This window comes from Aulonocara sp. 'chitande type north' Nkhata Bay, linkage group LG15 (assembly GCF_057382095.1).
Source record: "Aulonocara sp. 'chitande type north' Nkhata Bay isolate Kocher_YH1m ecotype deep benthic linkage group LG15, A_spYH_male_GT1.1, whole genome shotgun sequence".
Classification (NCBI taxonomy): domain Eukaryota; kingdom Metazoa; phylum Chordata; class Actinopteri; order Cichliformes; family Cichlidae; genus Aulonocara; species Aulonocara sp. 'chitande type north' Nkhata Bay.
In genome coordinates this window covers 23242166-23269500 of record NC_141358.1, presented here as the reverse complement: position 1 = coordinate 23269500, position 27335 = coordinate 23242166, and the positions used below count along the sequence as shown (strand labels likewise).

At 39.7% G+C, this 27335-nt stretch overlaps 2 protein-coding genes and 2 pseudogenes across 5 annotated transcripts; 3 read left to right on the top strand and 1 right to left on the bottom strand.

The window, feature by feature from the left end:
* Positions 1-621: 621 nt before the first annotated feature.
* Positions 622-1376, top strand: LOC147313093 (cytochrome P450 2K1-like; annotated as a pseudogene).
* On the top strand, positions 1329-10816 carry LOC147313092 (cytochrome P450 2K3-like; annotated as a pseudogene).
* Positions 9920-16422, bottom strand: LOC147313091 (sterile alpha motif domain-containing protein 3-like). 3 transcript variants are annotated; one of them, XM_086265050.1, is made up of 9 exons: positions 16155-16422; positions 15027-15220; positions 14699-14857; positions 14453-14540; positions 14102-14257; positions 13437-13643; positions 13002-13173; positions 12817-12896; positions 9920-12712 (listed from the first exon to the last, which is right to left on the bottom strand). In XM_086265050.1, coding segments are annotated over exons 3-9 (1002 nt in total). In that variant the 5' UTR covers positions 14701-14857; positions 15027-15220; positions 16155-16422; the 3' UTR covers positions 9920-12415. The 3 variants fall into 3 exon arrangements, with proteins under 3 accessions (XP_086121176.1, XP_086121178.1, XP_086121177.1); XM_086265052.1 differs by lacking the exon at positions 14102-14257 and having other exon boundaries at positions 16155-16410; XM_086265051.1 differs by lacking the exons at positions 14699-14857; positions 15027-15220; positions 16155-16422 and having other exon boundaries at positions 14102-14540.
* A 1313-nt stretch (positions 16423-17735) lies between these two features.
* On the top strand, positions 17736-21887 carry LOC147313090 (cytochrome P450 2K1-like). 2 transcript variants are annotated; one of them, XM_086265044.1, is made up of 10 exons: positions 17736-17983; positions 18565-18673; positions 18794-18956; positions 19043-19192; positions 19287-19447; positions 19552-19731; positions 20324-20465; positions 20635-20819; positions 21008-21149; positions 21227-21887. In XM_086265044.1, exons 1-10 carry the CDS (start codon positions 17934-17936, stop codon positions 21412-21414), a joined length of 1470 nt encoding a protein of 489 aa, XP_086121170.1. In that variant the 5' UTR covers positions 17736-17933; the 3' UTR covers positions 21415-21887. The 2 variants fall into 2 exon arrangements, with proteins under 2 accessions (XP_086121170.1, XP_086121169.1); XM_086265043.1 differs by lacking the exon at positions 17736-17983 and having other exon boundaries at positions 18419-18673.
* The last annotated feature ends 5448 nt before the right edge of the window (positions 21888-27335 follow it).

Genomic DNA, 27335 nt, shown 5'->3' with positions numbered 1-27335 from the left:
CCGTTGGTCTTTATCTCTATATGAATAACCTTTCTGATAATTTATCAAATGCAGCATTCCATCTTTTTGCAGATGACACAACTATTTATTCTTCATCTCCTACAGTAGCACAAACCCTTGAATTTCTGCAGTCTGCCTTCAGTCCCATTTAACTTAACTTACGGTGTTAAATGTAGACAAATCCGAGTTCATGTTGTTCTCAAATGGCAGAGTTGTTTCCTAAAAATAAAACAATTCAAGGTGCTGAAATTGTTCACATCTTAAAAGTATCTAGGTATTATTATAGATCAGAATTTGCCAATTATAGAAGTGTACACTAAAAGAGAAAGTATGCTGTATAGTGCAGACTAGGACCTGAGGCACCACACCAGCTCCAGCTGCAGCATCAAGAGCCTTTGAGTTTGTCTCTCTCTCTCTTCAACCCACCTGCCAGTCATTAAGCAATTAATTCACTACCACAGAAGTCACAGTCTAGTGTGCTAGCTGTGGTTTATATACATGTTTCTTGCTCTTTGACAATGTCTAAAAAAATAGTTTTTCTATAAATTTTGAAACATTCTGAGAAAAAAAATTGTCTCTTTCAGTTCAAATAACACATTTTGGATATTTTCTTTCAAGGCCATGGGGACAATAGATGCTGTTTTTATTGAGTCAACAAACTCTGTCTTCTTAGTAATGGTTCTGATTGTGCTGATACTGATCCTCTTCATCTCTTCCTCAAGCTTCAGTTCCAAAAGAAATGTAAAGGAGCCTCCAGGACCGAGAGCATTTCCCCTACTGGGGAATCTTCTGCAGCTGGACCTGAAAAGACTTGATATCTCATTAATGGAGGTCAGTTTTTTTTGTGGCAACTTTTCAGGGATTTTTTCCCCCCCCTGTGGCAGCTTTTTCACCTTTGATCTTCCGATGTCTGTGAAAATATCAACATACTCCACTGTTCTTAGTTATTTAAGAAATATGGATCAGTCTTCACCATCTATCTGGGACCTAAAAAAAGTGGTGGTACTGGCAGGATAAAGGACAGTGAAGGAGGCACTTGTTGATTGCATGTTTGCATGTGAAGACAAGATTATGGAGGAATGTCAATACCTATTGATATTTTCAAGAAATCTAAAGGTACAGTTGAGTTTGTTTAAACTGGGATGAACTAGTATTATCTGAAATTTTACTTAAATATCTTTTTTTTCCTTTTTTTGGGGGGGGGGGGGGGGCACAGGAGAAGCTTTTGATACAACCCAACCAATTAACTGTGCAGTCTCTAACATAATCTGCTCCATTGTCTATGGACACAGATTTGAATATGATGATTCAATCATTTGCTAATGTTAATGTCTATGTGCAACGTGTTGCAATTTTTTCTGTTAATCAATAGAGAGAGATTATTTTCATAGTGGAGTTTTTGTTTTGTTTTTTTGTTTTTTTTGTAAAGAATAACTTTTGTTCTTGAACCTGCATCACAGAGCTTTGAAGTAAATGTAAAATAAGTGTTGGACAACTTTTTTTTATACTACTGAAGCTCCTTAAACTTTATTTTAGTGACTTTGCTGTTAAATGTCTATGTGCAGAAGGCTGGGATTATCAAAAGTCACTTCCATGATGATAACCTTTTAATTACAGTAATGAATCTGTTTGCTGCCGGCAAACACTGAGATGAGATGGGCACTTCTGCTTATAGCCAAATATCCAAAGATATAGGGTGAGGTGCCTGAGTAATCCTCGATTTGAAAATGCCAATGGACAGGAAGGAGTGACCATATCAAAATCAAAGGAAAGAAGTGATGTAAATTGCATTTCTTGACTATACAGTGGGGCAAAAAAGTATTTAGTCAGCCACCGATTGTGCAAGTTCCCCCACTTAAAATGATGACAGAGGTCAGTAATTTGCACCAGAGGTACACTTCAACTGTGAGAGACAGAATGTGGAAAAAAAATCCATGAATCCACATGGTAGGATTTGTAAAGAATTTATTCGTAAATCAGGGTGGAAAATAAGTATTTGGTCAATAACAAAAATACAACTCAATACTTTGTAACATAACCTTTGTTGGCAATAACAGAGGTCAAACGTTTACTATAGGTCTTTACCAGGTTTGCACACACAGTAGCTGGTATTTTGGCCCATTCCTCCATGCAGATCTTCTCGAGAGCAGTGATGTTTTGGGGCTGTCGCCGAGCAACACGGACTTTCAACTCCCGCCACAGATTTTCTATGGGGTTGAGGTCTGGAGACTGGCTAGGCCACTCCAGGACTTTCAAATGCTTCTTACGGAGCCACTCCTTTGTTGCCCAGGCGGTGTGTTTTGGATCATTGTCATGTTGGAAGACCCAGCCTCGTTTCATCTTCAAAGTTCTCACTGATGGAAGGTGGTTTTGGCTCAAAATCTCACCATACATGGCCCCATTCATTCTGTCCTTAACACGGATCAGTCGTCCTGTCCCCTTGGCAGAAAAACAGCCCCATAGCATGATGTTTCCACCCCCATGCTTCACAGTAGGTATGGTGTTCTTGGGATGCAACTCAGTATTCTTCTTCCTCCAAACACGACGAGTTGAGTTTATACCAAAAAGTTCTACTTTGGTTTCATCTGACCACATGACATTCTCCCAATCCTCTGCTGTATCATCCATGTGCTCTCTGGCAAACTTCAGACGGGCCTGGACATGCACTGGCTTCAGCAGCGGAACACGTCTGGCACTGCGGGATTTGATTCCCTGCCGTTGTAGTGTGTTACTGATGGTGACCTTTGTTACTTTGGTCCCAGCTCTCTGCAGGTCATTCACCAGGTCCCCCCGTGTGGTTCTGGGATCTTTGCTCACCGTTCTCATGATCATTTTGACCCCACGGGATGAGATCTTGCGTGGAGCCCCAGATCGAGGGAGATTATCAGTGGTCTTGTATGTCTTCCATTTTCTGATGATTGCTCCCACAGTTGATTTTTTTCACACCAAGCTGCTTGCCTATTGTAGATTCACTCTTCCCAGTCTGGTGCAGGTCTACAATACTTTTCCTGGTGTCCTTCGAAAGCTCTTTGGTCTTGGCCATGGCGGAGTTTGGAGTCTGACTGTTTGAGGCTATGGACAGGTGTCTTTTATACAGATGATGGGTTCAAACAGGTGCCATTCATACAGGTAACGAGTGGGGGACAGAAAAGCTTCTTACAGAAGACGTTACAGGTCTGTGAGAGCCAGAGATTTTCCTTGTTTGAGGTGACCAAATACTTATTTTCCACCCTGATTTATGAATAAATTCTTTACAAATCCTACCATGTGAATTCATGGATTTTTTTTTCACATTCTGTCTCTCACAGTTGAAGTGTACCTCTGGTGCAAATTACTGACCTCTGTCATCATTTTAAGTGGGGGAACTTGCACAATCGGTGGCTGACTAAATACTTTTTTGCCCCACTGTAGCTTAGGGTTTTCAGAGATAAAATGTGTCCACTTTGTCTTTCATGTACCAGAAGAGGTCCAGGAGGAGCTGAGGAGGGTCATAGAAGACCAACAGGTGCAGGTTGCTGACAGGAAAAGTCTGCCCTTCACTGACACCGTCATCCATGAGATACAGAGACTGAGCAGCATCATCCCCACTACACTTCCCCACAAAACCACCCGAGACATCACTTTTCAGTCTAACCTTCTCGATAAAGTGAGAAGGTTAGACTGAATAACCCACCTCCTATATTCTCATTGGTTTAACTGAATGCATAAAACTGAATCTTGAAGGCAGGTTGTTAAGCAACTGCAGAAAGAGGGGAATGATTGGCCTTAGAAAACACGTATGTGCTGTTTCTTTTCATTCCGGTCCTTTTTGTGCCTCATGTGCTAATGGGGTTTTGCCAGTAGGGGGCGCTGTATTTGAGAGGGCTCATGAATGCCTCTATAAAAGAAGACTGATTTGTGAATGGGAGAATAAAAATGTTTGGAGCACACGCTCGCGAAACACAAGTGGATGCTGTGTAATTATTCAAAGCTATACGAAGACAACACATGGTACCAGGAGTAAAAGTGGGAGAGCGGAAGCGATAGTAGCTCAAAGTTCTGTTTGAGATGGAAAGTTTGAAGCCTCCGGAAGGACTGAAACTGGTGGGGAATGTGGACAGCAACTGGCGGTGTTTTAAGCAGCAGTTTGAGCTGTACATGGCTGCCATGGGACTGGACTCTAAACCCGATGCCAGGAAAATTGCATTGCTGCTCACGGTAGCTGGTCCTCAAGCCATTGAAGTCTTCAACACGTTTGAGTTTGAGGAAGTTGGTGACAGGAATAAGTATGACAGAGTGGTTGAAAAGTTTGATGCACACTGTTCACCACAGAAGAACACAGTATATGAAAGGTATGTTTTCCAATCTCGGATGCAGCAACCAGAAGAAACTTTTGATTGCTTTGTGACTGATTTGAAGCTAAAGGCACAGTCATGTGATTTTGGAGAGCTGAAAGATTCTATGGTTCGTGATCAAATTGTGTATGGGATCCATGATAAACGGACTAGAGAACGGCTGCTCAGAGATTCCAAGTTAACTCTGGATGAAGCAGAAAGACTGTGTCATGCGAGTGAGTTAGCCCTGCAGCATGCAAAGACATTTAATGAGACGAGCGTCGCTGCAGTACCTGATAGTGCAAGAATAGCTGTGGTTAAAAAGAAAATGAGGAAGAATATGTCGCAGAAGCCCAGCAATGATGATACAGTGTACTCCTGTAAGCGATGTGGTAGCAGACATGAACCTAGACAGTGTCCAGCTTATGGCAAAATATGTTTGAAATGCGATGGGAAAAATCATTTTGCCAAACAATGTCTGTCGGAAGCCAAACCCAAATCAGTGCATGTAGTTGAAGAGACTGACTTAAGCGAGACTTTCTTTGTGGGCATAGTGTCACTTGAGGATGTAAAAAGTGAGCATAACGAAGCAGAGGACAGTGAGCGATGCTCAGATTATGAAGACACATGGATTGTTTCACTCCCAATACAAGGAGCTTTGGTGGCACTAAGGATTGATACAGGTGCGCAGGCGAACCTAATCAGCATGACAGAGATCCATGCCATGAAACCAAAGCCCAAAATAATAAAGAAAAGAGTACCTCTAAAAGACTACAATGGAAAGTATATTGAGAGCAGTGGTCAATGCAGGCTTAAAGTGACAATAAAACATAAAGATTATGATGTATTGTTTAATGTTGTTCCAGAAGGTCGTGAATCACTGCTGGGTGGCGTGACATCCAAAAGATTGAACCTAGTAGAAAGAGTGTATCACATCAGCTGTCCAGAAACAGAAAGTGGACAGCGTGGAGCAGTTGACTCCATTGTACAGCATTATGAGGATATCTTCAAAGGTTTGGGATGTCTACCATGCAATTACAGTATCCAGCTGAAAGAGGATGCAAAGCCAGTGATCCATGCACCACGTAGAGTCCCAGCTCCACTGAAGGACCGTTTAAAGAAAGAACTTAACAGGATGTTACAGTTGCAGGTCATTACAAAAGTGGAAGAACCGACTGCGTGGGTAAACTCAATGGTGTGTGTGGATAAAAGGAATAAAAACAATGATTTGAGAATATGCATGGACCCTGGCGATTTAAATCAAGCCATAAAACGTGAGCACTACCAGATACCAAAGCGTGAAGAGGTTGCAAGTGAAATGGCAGGCGCCAAATACTTTTCAAAGCTAGATGCAGCACAGGGTTTTTGGCAAATAAAGCTGGATGAGAAAAGTTCAAAATACTGTACTTTCAATACACCTTTTGGCAGGTATAGATTCCTCAGAATGCCATTTGGCATAATCTCAGCATCTGAGATTTTTCATCGTGCCATGGACAACATGTTAGAGGGTTTACAAGGTGTTCGCTGTTATGTTGATGATGTGGTTATATGGGGCTCCACCCTACAAGAACATAATGAAAGACTGGTAAAGGTGCTGCAGCGGATGAGGGAGAATGGATTGAAGCTAAATCGTGACAAGTGTCATTTTGGTGTGAAGGAAATAACATTTCTGGGAGACAAATTCTCTGCTGGAGGTATTGAGCCAGATGAAAGAAAAGTAAAAGCCATCGCAACAATGCCACGCCCGACAGATAAGAGAGGTGTGCTCAGAGTGATGGGAATGATAAACTTTGTAGGAAAATTCATACCTAACTTGTCAGTGAGAACATCAGCACTAAGGGAGTTACTTCGTGATTCCATAGAATTTAAATGGTCAGCGAGGCATGAACAAGAATGGAATGATTTGAAAACCACACTGACAACGCGCCCGGTGCTTGCCTATTATGATCCAACTAAGAGTCTGAAAATCTCGACAGATGCCTCAAAGGATGGGCTTGGAGCTGTTTTACTTCAGGCTGAAGAAGGGAGTTGGAAACCAGTTGCTTATGCTTCTAGATCCATGACTAAGTCTGAAACCAGATATGCTCAGATTGAGAAAGAATGTCTCGGACTGGCATATGGACTTGATATTTTTCACTGTTATGTTTATGGTCTTCCTACCTTTACAGTTGAGACAGATCATCGTCCTTTGGTGTCAATCATTAAGAAAAATCTGAATCAGATGTCGCCGAGGATTCAACGTCTCATGATGAAACTGCAAAGGTACAGCTTTGACTTGATATACACACCAGGAAAGCATTTAGCTTTAGCGGATGCACTGTCGCGAGCATCAGAGGTGTGTCACGCAAGCTCCACTGAGAAAGAAGTAGACGATCATGTTAATATGATAGTGGAGTCTCTGCCAGTGTCTGACGCAAAGATAAAACAAATATGCGAGGAGACAGCTGCAGACAGGGAGCTGCAAACGGTGATGGAAAATATCCAAGGAGACTGGCCCAAAGGGTCTTGTTCAAAGTATTATCATGTTAGATCGGAGCTCAATGTGGTAAATGGACTGCTGTTGAGAGGCAATAGGATTGTGATACCACATAGTCTGAGACAGCTGATACTTCAAAGAATACATGAGGGACATCTGGGAATAGAAAAGTGTAAAAGGAGGGCTAGAGACACTGTGTACTGGCCTGGCATTAATAAAGACATTGAGACCATGGTCGGAAAGTGTGAAACATGTAACAAGTTTCAGAGCAGACAGGCAAGAGAACCCATGATGATTCCTGAACCTCCTACAGCGCCTTGGAGGAAAGTCGGAACAGATTTATTTCATTTTAATGGGAAAGACTATCTGTTGGTGATAGATTATTACTCTAACTTTCCTGAGATTGCTCTGCTTACAAGTACAACTGCTAATAATGTGATCACACATGTGAAGTCTATCTTTTCCAGGCATGGAATACCTGAAACTGTCATTAGTGACAATGGTCCTTGCTATAATTGTAAAGAATGGCAGAATTTCGCAAGAGAATACGGCTTTAAACATGTCACATCAAGTCCTCAACATCCACAGGCAAATGGCAAGGCTGAAAAAGGAGTGCATATCATCAAGCAGCTTCTGAAGAAGGCTACAGACAGTCGATCAGATCCTTATTTAGCTATGCTGAGCTACAGGACTGCTCCTCTTGACTGTGGTTTATCCCCTGCAGAATTGCTGATGAATCGTAAGCTACACACAACTTTGCCCTGCTATGCAGAAAGCAAGCAGAGTGAAGAAATTATAAAAAAGCAGGAGCATCTGAAATGGAAGCAAAAACTGCAATACGACAAGGGAACAAGAGCACTTGGATTGCTTGCAAAGGATGATGTAGTGAGAATCCAAGATCAGAATGCATGGAGCAGGAAAGCCATTGTTCTTCAGGAAGCAGGTCCGAGATCATATGACGTAAGAACTGAAGAAGGTCATGTGTTCAGAAGGAACCGTCGTAACTTGCTGAAGACTAAAGAGACATTTCAGGAGGAACAATATGGTGAGGAAGATGAAAATGTTGATGTGTCACATGCAGAGATAGTGTCTGGTTTAAAACCACTGGATTGACATGAGCATGTGGAGAAAAGTGCAGTTGTTTCAGAACCTGTATTGAGGAGGTCAGAGCTTAAGGTCAAAAGACCAGTTAGGCTTAATCTGTAAAGCTACGACTGGATTTGTTTTTATCTTATATTCTGATGGTGTTGGAAAAAAAAAATATATTGATGTAAAACAATTCAGAGAAAAGGGGATGTGGTGATGTGTGGGTGTTCATGTGCTAATGGGGTTTTGCCAGTAGGGGGCGCTGTATTTGAGAGGGCTCATGAATGCCTCTATAAAAGAAGACTGATTTGTGAATGGGAGAATAAAAATGTTTGGAGCAGACGCTCGCGAAACACAAGTGGATGCTGTGTAATTATTCAAAGCTATACGAAGACAACACACTGCCTTCTCGTTATTATTCCCCATATAGAGGATTTTCCATTTCTGTATTGTAATTTGTGTTTCCTTTCTTGACACCTGTCCTGCATGATCCAGAGGAGTGGGAGAGACCACGCAGCTTTTATCCTGCTCACTTCCTGGACAAAGAGAAAAAGTTTGTTAAGTGAGATGCCTTCATTCCATTTTCTGCAGTTTTGTGAGCTCAGCCATCATTGCTTAGGTTACATCTACTGACAGGACAGCTGAAGTTATTCTTCAATTGTCTCTTACAGGTCGCAGGGTTTGCCTCGGAGAGAGTCTGGCCAGGATGGAGCTCTTCCTCTTCTTCAGCACCCTCCTGCACCATTTTCGTTTCGCTCCTGCACCTGGAGTTTCAGAGGATGAATTGGATCTCACGCTAAGTGTGGGCGCTACTCTCGGACCTTCACCTCACAAACTGTATGCTGTTTCCTGTATGTGATGGAGAGAAATTCTTGACAAAAGTTGTCCTAGCCTGTACAAAGAACTGAATCATCTGGGTGTAATCTTTTTTTTTTTTCTTTTTACTAAACAATAAGAGTAATTTGCCATAGAAATGTACGCCAGAATCATCAGTACTGATGTTTTCTTGGATGTGTGTGTAAAAGAATTTGTTTTTTCTTTTATTAGTTAGACAAAAGATGGATCATATATGGATACAAAAAACTGTTTTTCTTTTTTTGTTTTGTTCTGTCTTGTTATTTCTCCCCATGGATGATTTATCTCTCCTTAGAACAGCAGCATATGTCCATATTTTCACAGACATCGGAAGACCAAATGTTGCTGTTCTTAGGTATTTAAGAAATATGGATCCATTATCACAGTCTATCTGGGACCTAAAATAGTGGTGGTTTTGCAGAATTCAAGACTGTGAAGGACACACTTGTTGGTTATGAAATAGTCTTTGGAAATAAAACAATTGCATTTTGAAAAAGAATTTAGACAAGGGCGTGGTAAGAAAACTATCAAAATAAGGATCCATCGTCCCAACTGTGTTATTTAAAATACTTTCTGAGCGTTTCTCCTCAGGGGTTTGACTGTGACCGTGGCTATATGTAATCATTTCTCATGGCTTTTTTTTGGTCTAAAAGTGATTCATGAATGGAAATGAGACTCTTTGCATTTACTAATGTGAGAGACTTCCGGATGGAGAGCTTGTGACAGAAGAATGTCAATAACAGAAGTATGTCAATACCTCATGTTTACGTCTAAAGGTACAGTTTAGTTTATTTAAACTGGGATGAACTAGTACTGCATTACCTGAAATGCTACCTAAATTTTTCACAATTTGAATTCTCTTTTTGGTCATAGAAGTGGCAGTTTATACAAAGTTGTCCTACACACTCAGAAATTAAAGTACAGAAATGTACCTATAGGGGTACAATGGCTTGTCACTGGGGTGGTACCCTCTAAGGTACCGTTCTGTACCCTAAACTGTGGGTACTGATTTGTACCCTTGTAATTTGTACCTTTTACACGTCAAACCTGTACTTTAAAGGGCAAAGTTGTACCCTTAGTATAAAGTACAAAAAAGAACCCTTAAAAGGAGTACAAAAATGTCTTTCTAAAGGTTCAGTATCTACACACAGATTTCCTATATTTTTCCTCTCAGGATTTGAAAAATTGAAGATACAAAGTCAAAAATACTTGTCACATTTATTACCTTCTTAAATACATTGCTTAACTGTTACATACAAACTGTTATCAACAGAGTATGTGTCATAAGCTGCAACATCAATTTCCTGTCCAGGTTTTAGCAACGTCCATTCACTATCAACTCTAACACTGTATGAATGAAAATGGTTGTCATATAACAGAGGAATGAGAATTTTTCCACAAAAGACCCACATTGTGTCAATATTAAATATGTACTTAATTTGCCAGAACAGAGGAATCTTCTCTGAAAGCAGTACATCAATGACAAACACATCTCTTACACAGTATTTGACACTGTTCACAATTACTTCTGACACACGCTGGAAAGCTTTCTTAGCACTATCAACTTCAGAAAAGCCACAATAGACTGTCAGTGCTTGTTGCAGTTCCAGTGGTAATGACAAAAATGGTGTAGTCACACTTTTTCCAAAAACATTTTCAAATTCACCAAGTAAACTTTTGTTAGAAAACTCCCAGCACTGTCTGAACTGATGTCTGTTGCTCAAAGTTGTAGCAATGTTCATAAAATTTCTACAATTGTGGGACAACGTTTTGAAATACTGGTGCTTACTTTCAAATCTCATACACCATAACAAACGTAGAGGGCCGAACATTTCAATCAGTCTTGCATAGTGGATTAAATAATGACACTTTGGTGTAATTACATCCCCAAATACACTTTTCAGTTTTGTGAGAAACTCATGGACAAGCAACTTCAACAATAAAATATTCTCTTTTCGCACTTTTTTAGCCATTACAATCTCTGTTATTTCACGACATAGAAGAAAAACATGCCAATATTTACAATTAGGTGGCACACGGTCTGCCATCAGAAATGGCAGCAATCTGAACAGGCACCACTTTTGAGATGCTGATCCAACAATACCAACACTCTGAAGTCTCTCTGATAACTGTACTGGTTTGTTTGTTTTGTCATTCTGACCGATGGGCATTTTTTGCAATTCTTCATTGATCTCTCTAATTGTAATATGCTTCTCAGTGTGGGCTTTACAAATCACTAGTTTCATAACTAGAGGAACTACACCTTCCAACAGATCATGCATTACATCAGGTGGTAAAGCTTGCGTAACACTGAAATAACTCAGTCTGTCAAAAGGACATGAACTATTTACACCATATATTGTTTTATCATCCGGAAATTCTTGGATTCGTGCAAGATGATACTGGTGAACCTCTGATGTTCTTAAAACAAAGCTTTCTTCCTCAAAGGATTGTTTCATATCTTCATAAGAAGCCATGCAATACCGACAAATTCTACCAGTGTTAAATGACATAGAAAAACCACCAATCATGTGAGCTGATAAATTATCACAAGATAAAGTTGCAAGAGCAGCATGAATAGTGTGTTCAGTTTTATCAATGGTAAAAGTAAAGCCATCAGTGGAAAGTTTTTCCAAATCATCAAGCAAAGGTTTAAGGATAACATGCCAACCACACCGCTTAACGAAAGAATAGCGTACCAATAACGCTAGATGAATGTGCCTCTGCTGAGAAGTGTACCTTTTGTCCAAATTGCCTACAGTGTAATAAAATGCACTAAGTTTGTGTTTGGATCGTTTAGATCCTAGAGGATTAAGTACTTCAAATTCATCCTCATAAAAATGGAGTCGCAGTGCATTTGGGTTATCCTTGAAGAATTGATGATGTCTGAAGATTTCTCCATCAGAGTAATCTGTTAGAAATTCATCAGTTTCCAAATTGCCACTTGAAAAAATGTGATCTTGTATGTCTTCATGAGAAAGATAATTTTTTAGCACCTTATCAACAGGCACATATGAATACGAGCCAACTGTATGACCCACAGAGTCTCTTAATTTGCAATGAACAGGCTCTGTCATGTTGAGCTTTGATTTGCAATGTTCTTTGACCAAATAAGGAGATCGAATAGCTGTTGAAGCCTTCTCAAAAAATTCATTTGAATGCAGGACATTTTTAAGCTCTGGACACAAAGACACATCAAGACCCATTTTCTCTAAATGATATGCTATAAAAGCATCGTAGTTCTCCTTGAAAAAACACATCAGAAAATTTACATCTTCCACAATTTCTTCCTGAACAGAGACTGGTAAAGAATTTTTCTCTCTGCACTTAAGAATGAACTTGAAAAGATTGTCTCTGAAATTTATCAAAAATTCATCCCAGGATGGAGGGGTTTCAATATTTTCAGTCATGTCATTTGCAAATTCATTTGGGTGTGGACTGACTACCTCCTGCTCATTTTCATCTAAGTCTTTATGGGGACACAACACCTGTTCTCTGTGTTTCCTATACACATGTCGTCTGAAAGATTCATATTTTTTGAAGGAAGAACAGCAGTCACTGAGTCCACAGGTTATATCAAAATTGGCATCGTGGGAATGAATAAGTCCTATGTGCTGAATAAGCTTTGTCAAACTAAAGGTTCTTCTGCCACATTTGGAGCACTGATATGGCTGAGGCATGGTGGTCAATACAGAAGATTTATTTGTCTGGTGACTGTGATTGGCAGAGGCCGGTCCTCACCCTCATCTATTTTCACAATGTACTTTTGGAGAAAAATCAGGGTGTTCTTCAGATGTTTTGGATAAGCAAGGTTGAAGACAAAATACAAGCAGAAAGAAGAGATGATTCCTTCAAAAATACACGAGCTTCTGCACACTTCACTGCCATCCAACTTCACAATGTTTGGAGCGCTTCTGGAGAACACTGGTTTCCAGTCTTCATGAAGTAGCTGCACAGTTGGATAGGGGGTTTTCGGATGAACCTTTGAAGTCAAAAGAGAAGGTAGAGGAAAGCAATATCTTAGTCTCTTAACAAAAGATACATTTGTTTTCCTTTTATATAGACTAAATATTTTAATACACACACCTCTCCAAGTATGACAAAGAGATCCAGTTTCTCCTTGAAGACGTATGGCAGGAATAAAAGTGCAGCCCTTGTGTCAAGATCTGCCAAAAAAAACCAAAAACAACACAAGATCACCCATGCATTTTATCTGGCATTTCCAGTTACCTATAAAAATTATATAAAATGGAAGCCTTGAAAGCAAATACCTGGTAGGTCATCAGTGAGAGCCTCCTCTCTTGCATCAAGGTAGAGCTGGTAGAGTGGGGTTTTCCCTCGTGTAACGTCAATCACCTTTGCTGCAACACATGAGAGCCCTTCACGAAATCGCTGGCTTACATTACCCGTTGTTGGTTGGATCCACCCGAGTTCGTTGCACAGCTACAAGTAAAAAATAAATTTTCAGTACAAAATAACAGTGTATGAAAATGAAATAATCTAAAGTTGATATTAATTATGTATGGTGCTGCATAATTATTTTTTTATAGAATTTAACAACAATACTGTAAGAAGTTACATGAACATACAAAAAAAGGAAAGAGGGACAGATGAAGAAAGCAAGGTCAAGGGAAAATAAAATTTACTACTATAAACATGTTAAATGTGACAGCTATTTCCAAGTTCAGTTCAGCTTTCTGACTTACACCAGTAGGCATCCCTAAGAAGGGGTACTTCTTCAACACATCCTCCACAGGCATACCATCTGCAATTTCTTTTTGCCGCCAAGCAAACGTTTGCTGCATACGGTTATGAACCACCATGGTATCTGGTTGCATCTTCTGATATTGGCACTGTAAGACCTTTAAGTGGGCGTCGATGGATAATAAATCCTCTCCTTGGACGCATGGTCCCTTGAAAGAAAGCAAGAGTGAGAAGAGAAAGTCAAAACAGATTAGAAACCCAACATAAGACTAAATATACAATTAGAGCTGACACGATCTGTGCATCACAAAGAACTCGTATCGTTTAAAGTTAACCGATACCATGAACCAATATTTAAAATATGGAAACTCTGAAATAATTTCACATAAAATCTTAATTGTTAACTTGAAATTTTAGTTTTGGAGTCATATTTAAAATGTTGGTTTTTTTTAAATCTAGTTCACCCTCTTTTAGCGCCTTCTAATTAATAATATTTTGTGAGGTAGAAGTATTAGCACTGGTACTTTGTATTAGCAAGTGCTCTAATCCAAGTATTGGTATAGTTTTGGTTTGAAAAAAGGGGTACAGTTGCATCCCTAATCCTTAGTTTTAGATGTAATAACAGAGGCAAGAACATTTTATAGCTCAAGATGTCCCTCACACCAACCTGACAAACATTTCTCTGACTTGTTCGTTGACATTTATTAGGCTGCCCTCTCCTCGTAGAACCAAACTTCTCCTTACAACGCCTCACTGCCTCACTGTCGACTAGTGGTGCCCGCTCTGATTTGAATTTACGTCTCAAAGACATATGCCATGTGTGCTTGTTGAACAGAAACATAAGTTACTGTAAAAACAATCTACACAAAATACACCCAACAAAGAATCAGTAAACATACTTCATACAAACCTACTGAGAGGCTACAGATTGTCTTACTAACAAAACAAGATTGAAAAAAGCTTCACTTTTACTTTGTAATCTTGAAGGAACCTTATGCAAATTTTAAATTTAACTTACATAACCATTTCCCTCACGATCCTTGAGGAAAGGATACTTCATTACCAGCGTCTTCACAGCTTGCACATATTCAGAATTTGTAGGATACCTGTAATATCAGAAGAAACATAAGTGTTAGAGCAACTGCTGACAAACAAACTTTATCAAGTGTCAGTTATTGTTTCTTAGTAATGTAGCGTTTATTTTCAATATGACAGATTCAGCTTTTTCTAAAGCAACAAGCTAACATTACCCTGATTAACTTACATAGTATACTGTGCCACAGCTTCATATAGAACTCTGATTATTGTGTGTCTGTCCCTTGGATTTTTATGGCACGGTTCTTTGTTGTCCAGTTTTAGTTGCAGATTTTTGGGAAATCTTGGAATTTCAAAAGAGGCTGGCAGTCTCAAAGTATTTTCATTGCTGTGAAAACAGTTAAATGTTTGTTTTTATTGCATGAATTGAAGTATAAAACACTACAGTAACAATACATATGGTAGGAAAAATGATCATATTAACTAAATCCTAAAAGTGCATAATGGCCAACATGTATGTTTCAGACATACTAACTTCATTATAAATAAGAAAATACCTTATTGAAGTTGACGAAGTAGATGGTTGCCAGTCTTCTGGAGAGAGTCTGTAGAGTCAGCGTCACTGAAGATTCCTTCATCCTTGACACAAATTGGTTGAATTTAACCTGCTTTTTGAAGGATCCTTGGAAAAGGTATGCAACCATAGTCTCAGTAAGACCGCAGTCAACTGTGTCACCATCAACCTCATTGTCTGCAAGATAAATGGTAGTACAAACTCTAAATTCCATGTAAGAATATTTAACACCACATTTTTACATGGGTAAAAACCGTATATCACACACATTAAAACCTTTTGTACAACTTCTTTCAGTTCAAAGAAATATTCATTAAAAAAATCAGTAAATTAAATAAAATAAACCAAATTTTTAGAGTGAATCCTCTTGATATGCAAAGTTTTCATTTTTAAATTTAGATGTTTGTTTGGGACTACTGGACACAGGAGAGCAGAGTCTGAGCATGCTTTTGTGCCCTTTCAAGTTTGGAAGAAAAAAAAAAGACTAGAATGCTGTAATTTGTTAATATTCACTACTAAGGTGACTCCTTTCTCCAGATTTCCGACAGTTTCTGCCGTCTGTTCTTTCAGACCGATTACTTATAGCGATAACACCCGGAGGACCGTATTACAAGCTCAGATTACATGCTGAAAAAGTTCCCACATTGCTGAAAACGGGACTATCAAACCCCAGCTGCGACACCCTTGTTATATTTTAAACAAGTGCGGCGTCAAGATATTTCCTTTAAACGCCGCCCATGTGTGTTAATGGCCTTGGAGTGGATGTAAAAACGTGATTTTATTAAACCATTAATACACTAACGGTAAACTGCATTCAGCTACCAGGGAATCAAATTTCGCGCCGTTCCGCTGCGCAGGGGTTACCGAACCCATAGACTGTGGCCGAACCACATATATAAGTTCAAACTTATACAAATACTATGTGTACACATTTTTCATTTTTCAGAACTGTGACCTCAACTTTACACATGAAACGTTTGTAAAAACGTTTGTAAAAAGACATAATTTGAGCTAAGAGAGTGCCGAAACTAGCTAAATTGCTAATATACGTTAAGCTAGGCTAAACCAATAATTAGTAATTACGCTACATTTTTCTTTAAATAAAACTTACCTCTGAAACGCTGAGCTTCAGCTTCGGTGACATCTAAGCCCCACTCTTGTATTTTTGTTAAGAGTTCCTCGGTTGAAAGTGAACAGAGCACACCAGGACTTGCAAGTTCGTAATCCATCTCCGTCCGTTGATAAAACAAAATGGCACCTGCTGCATTTAAAGAAAGTTCTAGAATCCACCAGCTATTCGTTGAGTTTCTTCTTCTACTTTTTGTTTGATGTTGTGAGGATGGGCTCAACTCGCACTCCGAGGGTGCTTTTTTGCAATTCATCCAAATACTTATACTTAAAAAAAAAAAACGCTCTCTTAAAAAAATGTTTAAATGCATTTTTACTTTTTTTTCTTTCAAATAAATTCGTTGTTCTTAAAGCAGCTTAAAAATAAGGGGGTTTCAGGGAATACAAAAACAACAACAGCAATGAAAATAATAAAAAATAAAATAAAAACACTAAAATATATGCTTAAATCAATACAGTTGCAAATAAATTACTGTCAAAAAGAATTTAAAAAAAACCTCTAATCAAAAAGAGCTTAATCAACCTGTACTTTATCTTTTGAAAGAATGGGTACAAATAAGTACTTTTCACAATTAAGGAACATGTATGTACCTTTCAGACGCTAAAAAAGGTACAGATAGTTCCCCCGAGGTCCAATATTTGTCCTTAGACTGTATTAATGTCATTTTTGTACCTTGGGGCACAGTAATGTACTCCTTCCGTACCCCTATTTCTGACTGTGTACCCTGTTGCCTGGATTTAAAATTTAGCCTAATTTTATTCAAATTAGTGTCTCCCCAGCCTGTCATGTAGTTCTTGTCTGCATGTTTCATGTTATCGAGCTTTTGTTAGCATGTCTACATCTCTCCATGTTTCCTGTTTTATTTTGAAAGTCTTGTTTCCATGGTCAGTGTGTTTAGTTTTGGCGTGTTTTTTTTCTTCTTCTTTTTTTCACGTCATAGTTCCGCATGCAGCTTTTCAGATTTATGTTCTCTTGTCACAGTTTATCTGAATTTATTCCCGGTTTAGATTTCAGTTTAGTTTTTACCCCAGCGCACTTTGCCTTGTTTTGTGTTCATGTATTGTCAGCCAAATAAATGGCTCACCTTTTCTTATACTGAGTTTACTCTCCTGTGTCTGTTTTTTGTTCCGCTTCACAAACACACCAGCTACGCGGCCGTGACTGTATCTGACCTTATTCTAGTGTTAGAAATTCTGTTTAAACAGTAATATATGGTTTGAAGTACCAAATGCCATTTGAAATATGATTTCTGTCTAACACATTACTATGGATGGAGTGCCAAAATAAATTAAATAAATACATCAATAAATAAAAATGGATTGCATTTATAATTTTTTTCAAGGCACCCAAAGCGCTTTATAATTCATTCACTCTCACATTCACACACTGATGCAGGCAAACCACAGTTGTAGCCACAGCTGCCCTGGGGCAGACCGACAGAAGCGAGGCTGCCATATCACGCCATCGGCCCCTCTGGCCAACACCAGTAGGCGGTAGGGTAAAGTGTCTTGCCAAAGCACACAACTACCAGGACAGAGAGAGCTGGGGGATCGAACTGGCAACCCATCAGTTACAGATGATCTTCCCAACCACCTGAACCATGGTCTCCCCCAAATAGCAAATAGTTACTTGCTTGAAATCACTGGGGTGACCACACAGTTGTACAACTGCACAGAAAAATAAGCTTGAGAACTTGGCTGAAGCAAAAAAAACAAAAAAACAAAAACAACTTTATTTTTGTATCAAACTGTAACCATCTTAATGGTGTTCATCACGAGAACAGCTGCTACTCATGATTCAGGTCTTCAGTGGTAAGTCCGGCATTTTTATAAATCTGTTTTCCAAACAGTAACAGCTTAGCTCTATATTACATTTATTTCTCATGATTAAATACAAATAACTGTAAGGGATAATATCTGGAAGATTCCTAAGGCCTTTAAAAGAAGCAGAGAAATCGAACGGATTTTGTCACTATTTCACTTTTTATTCATGATCCTTTAACTCAAATACACTCATTGTTTGACTGTGGTTAAACAATAAGAATTCGGTGACAGGTCTTTCTGAGTAGAAAATCAATATCAGTATACAGCAAAGTAACAGCTTGCTAACAGTAATGATTTACTAAGTCATTCAGATTAACCTTTCTACTGCATTTTCCCACCTCCTTGTAGTGGATGTCTAGATTGGTCAACTAAGAAACAAAAAAAAGAAAGAAAAAGAACTTCAGTACCAAATGCTGGGTCAGTGAGTCGCTGTGTACAAAGAACTATCAGAGGACATTTTGTTTTATAATCATGGGGATATTAGATGTTTTTCTCCATTGCTTCAGTTACACATTCTTGTTGGGGGCTTTCACAGTTTTCCTGTTCATGTATTTAATCTCCCCTTCCAGTTTCAGTACCAAAAAACATGGTAAGGAGCCTCCAGGACCCAGACCACTTCCGTTGCTTGGGAACCTACTTCAGCTTGACCTGAAAAAACCCTACAACACGTTACTGGAGGTGAGTTTGTTTTTGCATTACTTTTCTTTTAGGTGGTTTTCAAGATTCAGCTCTACAGGGAGCTGCCTACATTTGTTTTGTTGGATTTGTGTCAAAGAATGAACTTTTTTCTGTTCTTAGTTATCCAAGAAATATGGATCAGTCTTCACGGTCTATCTGGGAACTAAAAAAGTGGTGGTCCTATCAGGATACAAGACAGTGAAGGAGGCACTTGTAGACTATGATGACGTGTTTGGAGACAGAAATCCACCGGAGATCATGCGTGAACTTAGTCAAGGACATGGTATGAAAAGTGACTATTATGCTACAATAAATGTATTTTTCAGAATCTAGTGTTAGTTAAACTACTTTGTAAAAATTTCATTTCAGGGGTTGCGTGGTCCAACGGCGATTCATGGAAAGAAATGAGGCGCTTTGCACTGACTAACCTGAGAGACTTTGGGATGGGCAAGAGAGCATGTGAGGACAAAATAATTGAAGAATGTCAATACCTCATCGAAGTTTTTAAGAAATTTCAAGGTAAAACTAATCACATTGTGTTGAGTTTAGTAAATAGTAAATAAACTGACATTTTTTCTAAAGTTCATGTGCTATTTTATTTCTGTTGTAACAGGAGAAGCTTTTGACACAACCCAACCAGTTAACTGTGCAGTCTCTAATATTATCTGCTCCATCATCTATGGCAGCAGATTTGAATATAATGATCCAGAGTTTAAATCTCTGGTAGATCGGACAGCCAGAATTGTTAGACTTAGTGGAAGTCCCTCAATACAGGTATCAATTCCTATTTTTTGAAGCTACGGAATTTTTAAAAGTACATAAACTGTATCAATTCAACAATGTTATTTAATCCCAAATATAAATGTGATGATTCACAGATCTTCGACATGTTTCCATCGCTCTTCAAGTGGACTGCGGACAGAAATGAAATACACAAAATATTTTCTGCCAATAAGAAACAAAACCAAACCATCTTCAGTCGCTTAAAAGAGACTCTGAATCCCCAGATGTGCAGAGGCTTTGTAGACGCCTTTCTGGTTCGCAAACAAAATCTGGAGGTTGGCATCTCTATCATCTTTCAAGTTGGTGTTCATGAATGTTTCACTGAAGCTCAGGGTGAAACTTTGTTCCAACTAGTGAAAAAATCCCAATCAGTGGGCTAAAATTCCTCCACATTGATTGAAAGACATTATCAGAACTGCTTATTTAGAAGTGGTTGATTGCAGTTCTAGATGCAAAGGGTGACACAACCATTTGTTAGGTTTAGGTGGTAAATACTTTTTTGCACAGAACAAGGTAGGTTTGGATAGTTTTTCCCCTTCATAAATGAAATCATCATTTAAAACCTGTAATTCATATTTACCTGGGTAAATACAAAATACTTTGCCTAAAATTAAAGTTTTTTGATGCTCTGAAACATTTATGTGTGATAACTATGCATAAAAATCAAGAGGAATTCAACAAAGGGGAAAAATACTTTTTCATGGCACTGTATATAAGACATTATGTCTATGTGAATTCTTTAGAGGTATTGCCTACACAGGGATTGGAAATACATGTAAAATCAGTGTTGGATAACTTCTTTTTTTGTACTACTGAAGCCCCTTAAACTTTATTTTAGTGACTTTGCCGTTAAATGTCTATGTGCAGGAATCTGGGATTACCAACAGTCACTTCCATAATGAAAACCTTTTGATGATAGTCATGCATCTGTTTGCTGCCGGCACTGAGACAACATCAACTACACTGAGATGGGGACTTCTGCTTATGGCCAAATATCCAAAAATTCAAGGTGAGAAGTCTAAGTAATCCACAACTTGCATATGCCAATTATTGTTTTTACTGAAAACAGACCATCACAGAAACAAAATCTCATCTTCATGGAGTTTTCAAGTATGGTGAAGTGTTTTAGTCCGCCTCATAGGGATGAAATGTGTACACTGTTCTTGTTCATACTCCAGATGAGGTCCAGGAGGAACTGAGGAGGGTCATAGGAGATCGACAGGTGCAGGTTGCTGACAGGAAAAATCTGCCCTTCACTGACGCCGTCATCCATGAGACACAGAGACTGAGCAGCATCGTCCCCACTGCACTTCCTCACAAAACCACCCGAGACATCACTTTTCAGGGTCACTTTATCGAGAAGGTAAGACTGAATAACACAGCTACTATGGAAAACAAAGCTCAACAAAATACTCAACAAAGCTGTGGCCCATCAGGTACTTGGACTGGTTGAGGATAATAAGGACTGTGTGTAACATAACTAATTACTATAAGACATTATTATTTAACATACAGGAGGCATTTTCAGTTTGTGTATTGTCATTTCTGCAGGGAACCACAATGTTTCCTTTCTTGACATCTGTCCTGCATGATCCCAACGAGTGGGAGAGACCACATAGCTTTTATCCTGCTCACTTCCTGGACAACGAGAAAAAGTTTGTCAAAAGAGATGCTTTCATTCCATTTTCTGCAGGTTTGTGAGCTCCTCACTGTTAAGGTTACATCTGCTCATAGGAGAGCAATCAATTTTTCATGAATTCTCTCTTGCAGGTCGCAGGATTTGCCTTGCAGAGAGTCTGGCCAGGATGGAGCTCTTCCTCTTCTTCGCCACCCTCTTGCAGCATTTTTGTTTCACACCTGCTCCTGGAGTTTCAGGGGACGAATTAGATCTCACTCCAAGTGTGGGCTTAACACTCAGCCCTTCACCTCACAAACTGTGTGCTGTTTCCTGTATGTGATGAAGAGGTGTTCTTAACAAAGTTAAGGCCCAAGTGTAAGATTTCTAACATTTCTGTTCTGCTCAGTAAAGGTAATGTGCCATAGCAATATACTTCTGTTGGCCTGTTAAAGAATCCAGCTCAGTTTAATGCATAATAATAATCGCTTGTGTTTAGAAAGTGTTTTGAAACACTTTTGTGATCTAGAAAAAGAAAAAAACTGCTGTGTTGCTGCTTATGCTCCAAAGTTGATGTACTCCCCAGTCTCATGTACTAAAGGAGGTCTTATTTTAGTTTTAAATTAGTCCTTTCTGTGGGGTTTTATTATTTGTTATTTCAAAGCAATTCACATGATCTACAAAATTAAATAAACCACTTTTAAATTTTATTTTCAAGGTTTTTGTATAACCCAGTCTTATCCATTAATTTACCATCTACCTGTATAACAGTCTGAATAGTTAAAAATACTAGATAATAAAAATTATTCAACACTATGTGAACAATGGCATGACATTTTTTCACATGATACAAATTCTGAACAACAAACAAATGCACAATCTTCCCGCCCCAGTACTTCTACAGCACAATTACACCAAAACTACACAAGCAAACATATCGCCTCTGGCCGATGGCGCGATATGGCAGCCTCGCTTCTGTCAGTCTGCCCCAGGGCAGCTGTGGCTACAACCGTAGCTTGCCTCCACCAGTGTGTGAATGCGAGAGTGAATGAATAGTGGAATTGTAAAGCGCTTTGTGTGCCTTGAAAAGCACTATATAAATCCAATCCATTATTATTATTATTATTATTATTATTATTATTATTATTATTATATTGACAAAGTGGAGGGTAAAGTGATTCAGAACAAAATGGCAATGACCTCTTTCTGAGTTTCCTTTGTCCTAAATGCAAATATTGAGAACAAGGAGTTTTACAACAAGCCAGAGTTCAAAAAGCACCTCATCTATTTCAGTGGATCACTGCTAGACCATAAAACCCAGAAAAAATATGTGAAAGTCGTTTAAGTAACAAAAAGATGATAGGTGATGAATTCATAAATGTTAAAAGTTAAACTTTAAAGGGACAAAGCTTTCCATCGGAGAGCTGGGACAGCACTACCCCAACCCCTGAGTCCAAAACACCACCACAAAAGGCTTGTTGAGGTCAACCTGGATCAGGATGGGCACACATGAGAAATGTTGCTTCAGCCGATCGAAGGCTTGCTGAACAGAGGAGGACTACTGACACGACATGTGGAAGGCAGCAACACCGTTCAGTAGGCCGACCATGACGGCAATGTTCCTCAGCCTGCGGCCTGGAAAGTGGCCAACGACGGTGTGCTAGGCGTGAACAAGCTGGCCATGCCAGCCGAGGAGGATGTGGACCGGATGATGTAGGCCCAGACGAGGCAGGACCAGACAAGGCAGGTGGAGCTGCAGTCAACGGTGTGGAAACTAGTGGTGTGTGATACTGCATATTTTGGTATCGATGCGATACCATGTATGTAGCCGGGTGGAAGTTCGATATTATGGGACATGCCACTGGATGGCACTGTTTTTCTTTTGGGGTACCTCTGAGAGCGGAAGGGATCATGGGGATCTACGGAGACATGCATGAGTGCTAGCTTGCATTGGTTTTATGTGGGTGTGCAATGCCTTTTTTCGCTGCGTGATCTGTTTTGAACGCAAAGTGTGCAACAGTTAAGGCACCAGGAGTAGCTGCCACCAACTTCGCCGTTCGTCTCAGAGGGATCCATATTCCGTTTTCTGCTGGATTAATGCACTGAGAAGCCACTACAGTTATTTTTGCACTGCTAAGTTTTGTTTTATTTATGTTTGGGTTTATATCAGACACGAAATGACGCTAGATGTCCTTGAGTTCCAGATGCTGATAAAGTTGGGGAAATAACCTGCAGTAGCAGTGGGTTACCAGAGCACAAAGCTGTTACTGGATAGGAGCTGTCTGTAACAATTTTATTTCTTTATTTTTACAACCTTGTTATTTTCTTCTGAGCACTTACTTCATCATTCAGATTAAAAGAACCCCAAAGATAATCTGTGTTCTGGGCTGGTTAATTTAGCCAGGCTACATGTAAATACAGGCCAGTATCACCGATACAAATCTCAACAAATCTCATTTTCATGACCTCAAGCGTTTTTTGTGATGTTTCCTTTTTTATTATTAAATACTTAAAACCCAGAACATATTTGGCACAAAGTTTGTAATTAAATAGAAAACGCTTATAGAAAATGAATATTATCAATATTTATTAGAAAGATTTTTAATAAAAAGTCTACGCAAACCTCGACGACCTGACTGTTTCGTCTTTGCCAAAACCACAGCATTGCAAACAAGTCCGGAACTTAAAGTTTAGAATCGATCTCACCAGGCTAGTATCGATCCGATGCCAACCTGGTATTGGTACAATCGATATGTGGATCGATCCACTCACCACTAGTGGAAAATGCAGCTGCAGGTGACAGTGTGGAAACTGCAGGTGGTGGTACTGCAGGCAATGGCGTGGAAGCCACAGGTGATGGAGCAAGTGGTGGCAGTGCAGTCAATGGTGTGGAAGCCGTAGGTGGAGGATCTGGTGGCGCTGATGGCTGGATGAACTCCCTGGAGCCTCCAACAGAGACAGACAACTGAACGGGCCACTCCGATCCTCCAGCGGAGACAGCTGGTTCCGTTCTCCAGAACCCCCCAGTGGGAACAGAAGCAGGACCAGCAGGTGCGGAGACCCCTGGCAGCGACAAAACAGAACCAGCAGGCGTGGAGTCCTCTGGCAGCGATGATATGGCAGGAGGCCACTGTTATACTCGGAATTTGTTTTTAAAACCATGACTAGCCCTCCACTTCTACCTCAGCCCAGTCAGATGAAGATGTTCACACAACATGGCAAAACTGCATCTGAGACTTGACATCATACAGATGCACACAGACACGGATTCATAGTAAATGATGTCAGATGGTTTGAGCATGAACTGAGACTGCAGTTTGGGAAAGGCCTTGGTGGGGACTGTCACCAAACTGAGAACAAATGGCATGTAGTGCTTGCAGGGCAGACAGAGAACCTGAAGGGCCGTGCAACAAGGAGTGGGCTCACTTCTTAAAATTCTTTCCAAGTAATACATGCTTGGCACTGGTAATGTTATTAGAAAACAAAGCAAACAGTTGTATGCCTATATGCAAATGATACTCAGTTGTGTTTATCCATGAGGTCAGATCAAATCAAATAGTTAAACTATAGAATTAGCTTGAAAAGATAAAGGTCTGGATCACCACTATGTTTCTGTCTCTTAATTCAGACTAAACTAAAGAATCTGACTTGGCCAGGATATGCTCTTTAACAGTGATTATAGACTCTAAACTGCTTCCCTGTCATATGAAAAAAGGCCTCAAAGCCAAAATTAAAATAATTTGACTATGCAAGCTCCATCGTGTCTTAAACTCTCTCAGAGTGCAGGCTTACTTGAGGTTCCTGGAGTTTCCAAAAAAAGAGAGTAAGAAATGCCATCATCTCGCAGGCTCCTCTGTTGTGAAGCCAGTTCTCAGCAAGACCTGAATTTACAATATACAACACCTAAAGATGAACTTTGTTATGAAGCAACATGATTGTAGGGTCTACCCTAAAATATAAAGCGCCTAGAGGTTTGGCGCTGTAGAAATAAAATTGAATTGAACCTAAGTGAATTTAAATTAATCTGAAAATTAAAATGCAATTACAGTTTTTGCCCGTTGCTTGAACACTATAAACCCATGCTTAGACTAAAGTAACACAACGTGAAGCTGTTGTTACCATACCTCAAACACATGTACCCCTACCTTAAACAAAAGCGCTGCTTTGCACCCCAGTACCAATTATGCAACACACCTACTCCCTCATGCAACACACATGGTCCTGCATGCTACACTCTATTTCATACATAAGACACTTCGCTCACAAAATGAAATCTCAGGGTGCCATTCGGAAAACACATGTATCCAAAATACAAAACACATCGGGTAATTGCAACCACTCAAATACACACCTGAAGGCACCTACTTGCAAAACCGAACACCAATTAGCCAACTACAAAAAGCCCTCAGCGTAGCCATTCCAAGAACTTTGCAAGCATGGATGGAGGGAGAGCAAGAGGATATTTTCCCCGGTGCCTAGCGGGAGAGGACATTGCTTGCGATGTTGATGAGGTCCTGTGGCCAGACCCCAACAGACGGCGGGATCCATGAGCCCACTTATGCACAATTGTCATGGTTTTTTGTGTTTACAGTATAGTGTTTTTTCTATTGCAGTACTATTGTGTTGTTGTTGTTTTATTTGCTGTACCTGTATTCATGGTACTGCAATGTACAGTATTGAGTAGGTCTATTTGCGTTTATGGTTGTTTGGAAATGTGTCTCCTGTAAATGTGCCTTCTGAATAAACAATGGGAATCAAGGACTGCAGTGTTTTATGTACAGCAGACTAGTGTGTTCCCCCTGATCTGTGAGTGTTTGCATATGATGCAAGTATGTGTCATTTTGTCAACAGAGTTACATTTTGACAAAGGAATGTTAGGTTTTGACAGCAGAGTTTAGGTTTTGGGAGTAGAGTTCCAATTTGGCACAGATGTGAATGGTATATTTCCCAGTGTTGTGTCATGTGTACTTGTGTGTGCAGTTTTGGCACAGCGAGCGGGGTTTTGCAAAATGTGTTCAAGCAGTGGGCAAAAACTGTAATAGAAAATTAAAGCTGGGCTGAAAATTTGTTCAGCTTCACCCTTTATGAATATTGGAAGATGTGTCAAGGTAAATGATTCTGATTCTTTCCAATATTCATCTTCATCTGGAAGCAGTTTTCTGTCATAAGAAGCATGTCCATTTTCTTTGATTTCCATATGAGTTATATACAATATAGAAAGCATTTTCAGTTTGTGTTTTGTAATTTCATCAGGGAACCACGTTTTTTTCTCTCTTGACATCTGTCCTGCATGATCCAGAGGAGTGGGAGAAACCACACAGCTTTTACCCTGCTCACTTCCTGGACAAAGAGAATTAATTTGTCAAGTGAGATGCATTCATTCCCTTTTCTTCAGGTTTGTGAGCTCAACTATCACTGTTTAGGTTACATTGATGAAAGTAGTTCTCTCTTGCAGGTCGCAGGATTTGTCTTGGAGAGAGTCTGGCCAGGATGGAGCTCTTCCTCTTCTTCACCACCCTCCATTTCCATTTCACTCCTGCACCTGGAGTTTCAGAGAATGAATTAGATCTGACTCCAGCTGTGGGTTTTACTCTCAGCCCTTCACCTCACAAACTGTGTGCTGTTTCCAGAATGTGAGGAACAGATATTCTCTAAAAACATATCTTGCTCTGGTTAAAAGATTCACCTCAGTTGTGTCATGATCCTGGGCCATGTTGGCCCAGCAGTCTTAGTATTCATGTCTTTTTGTATTTTGTTCCTTAATTGATTTCCCCTTGTGACTTTTATCCCCTGTGTGCCCCTCTATGTATCTGTGAGCCCTCGTCTCCCCTCATGTTTTATTCCATGTTTTCCCCAGCCTGTTATGTCTGTGTTCTCCCCGTGCTCTCTCTCCTCCTGTCTGAACCTCTGTGTACTTCCTGTTTTACTTTGACAGTCTCCTGTCAGTGTTGCATTTACTCCTGCCGTGTCTTGTTATGATTATCAGTGTCACCGGTGTTCCCCGTGTGTTCCCACTTCCCTCGTTAACCCTCTGTGTATTTATGTCTGCGTCTCCCTCAGTTTGGTGTCGTGTTCTCCCTCATGCTGTGTGCGATTCTCCCCGTGTCTCCTGGTATGCATTATAATTAGCTTTTCCCAGTTTAGTTTTGTATTGCTTGTGTTCTATTTTCCAGCAATAAAGCTGTGCTTTTGAGTTCAAGTTCTGTCCCCGTGAGTTTGCGTTTGGGTCCAATCCCCGCCTGCCACACAGCCAAAACATGACAA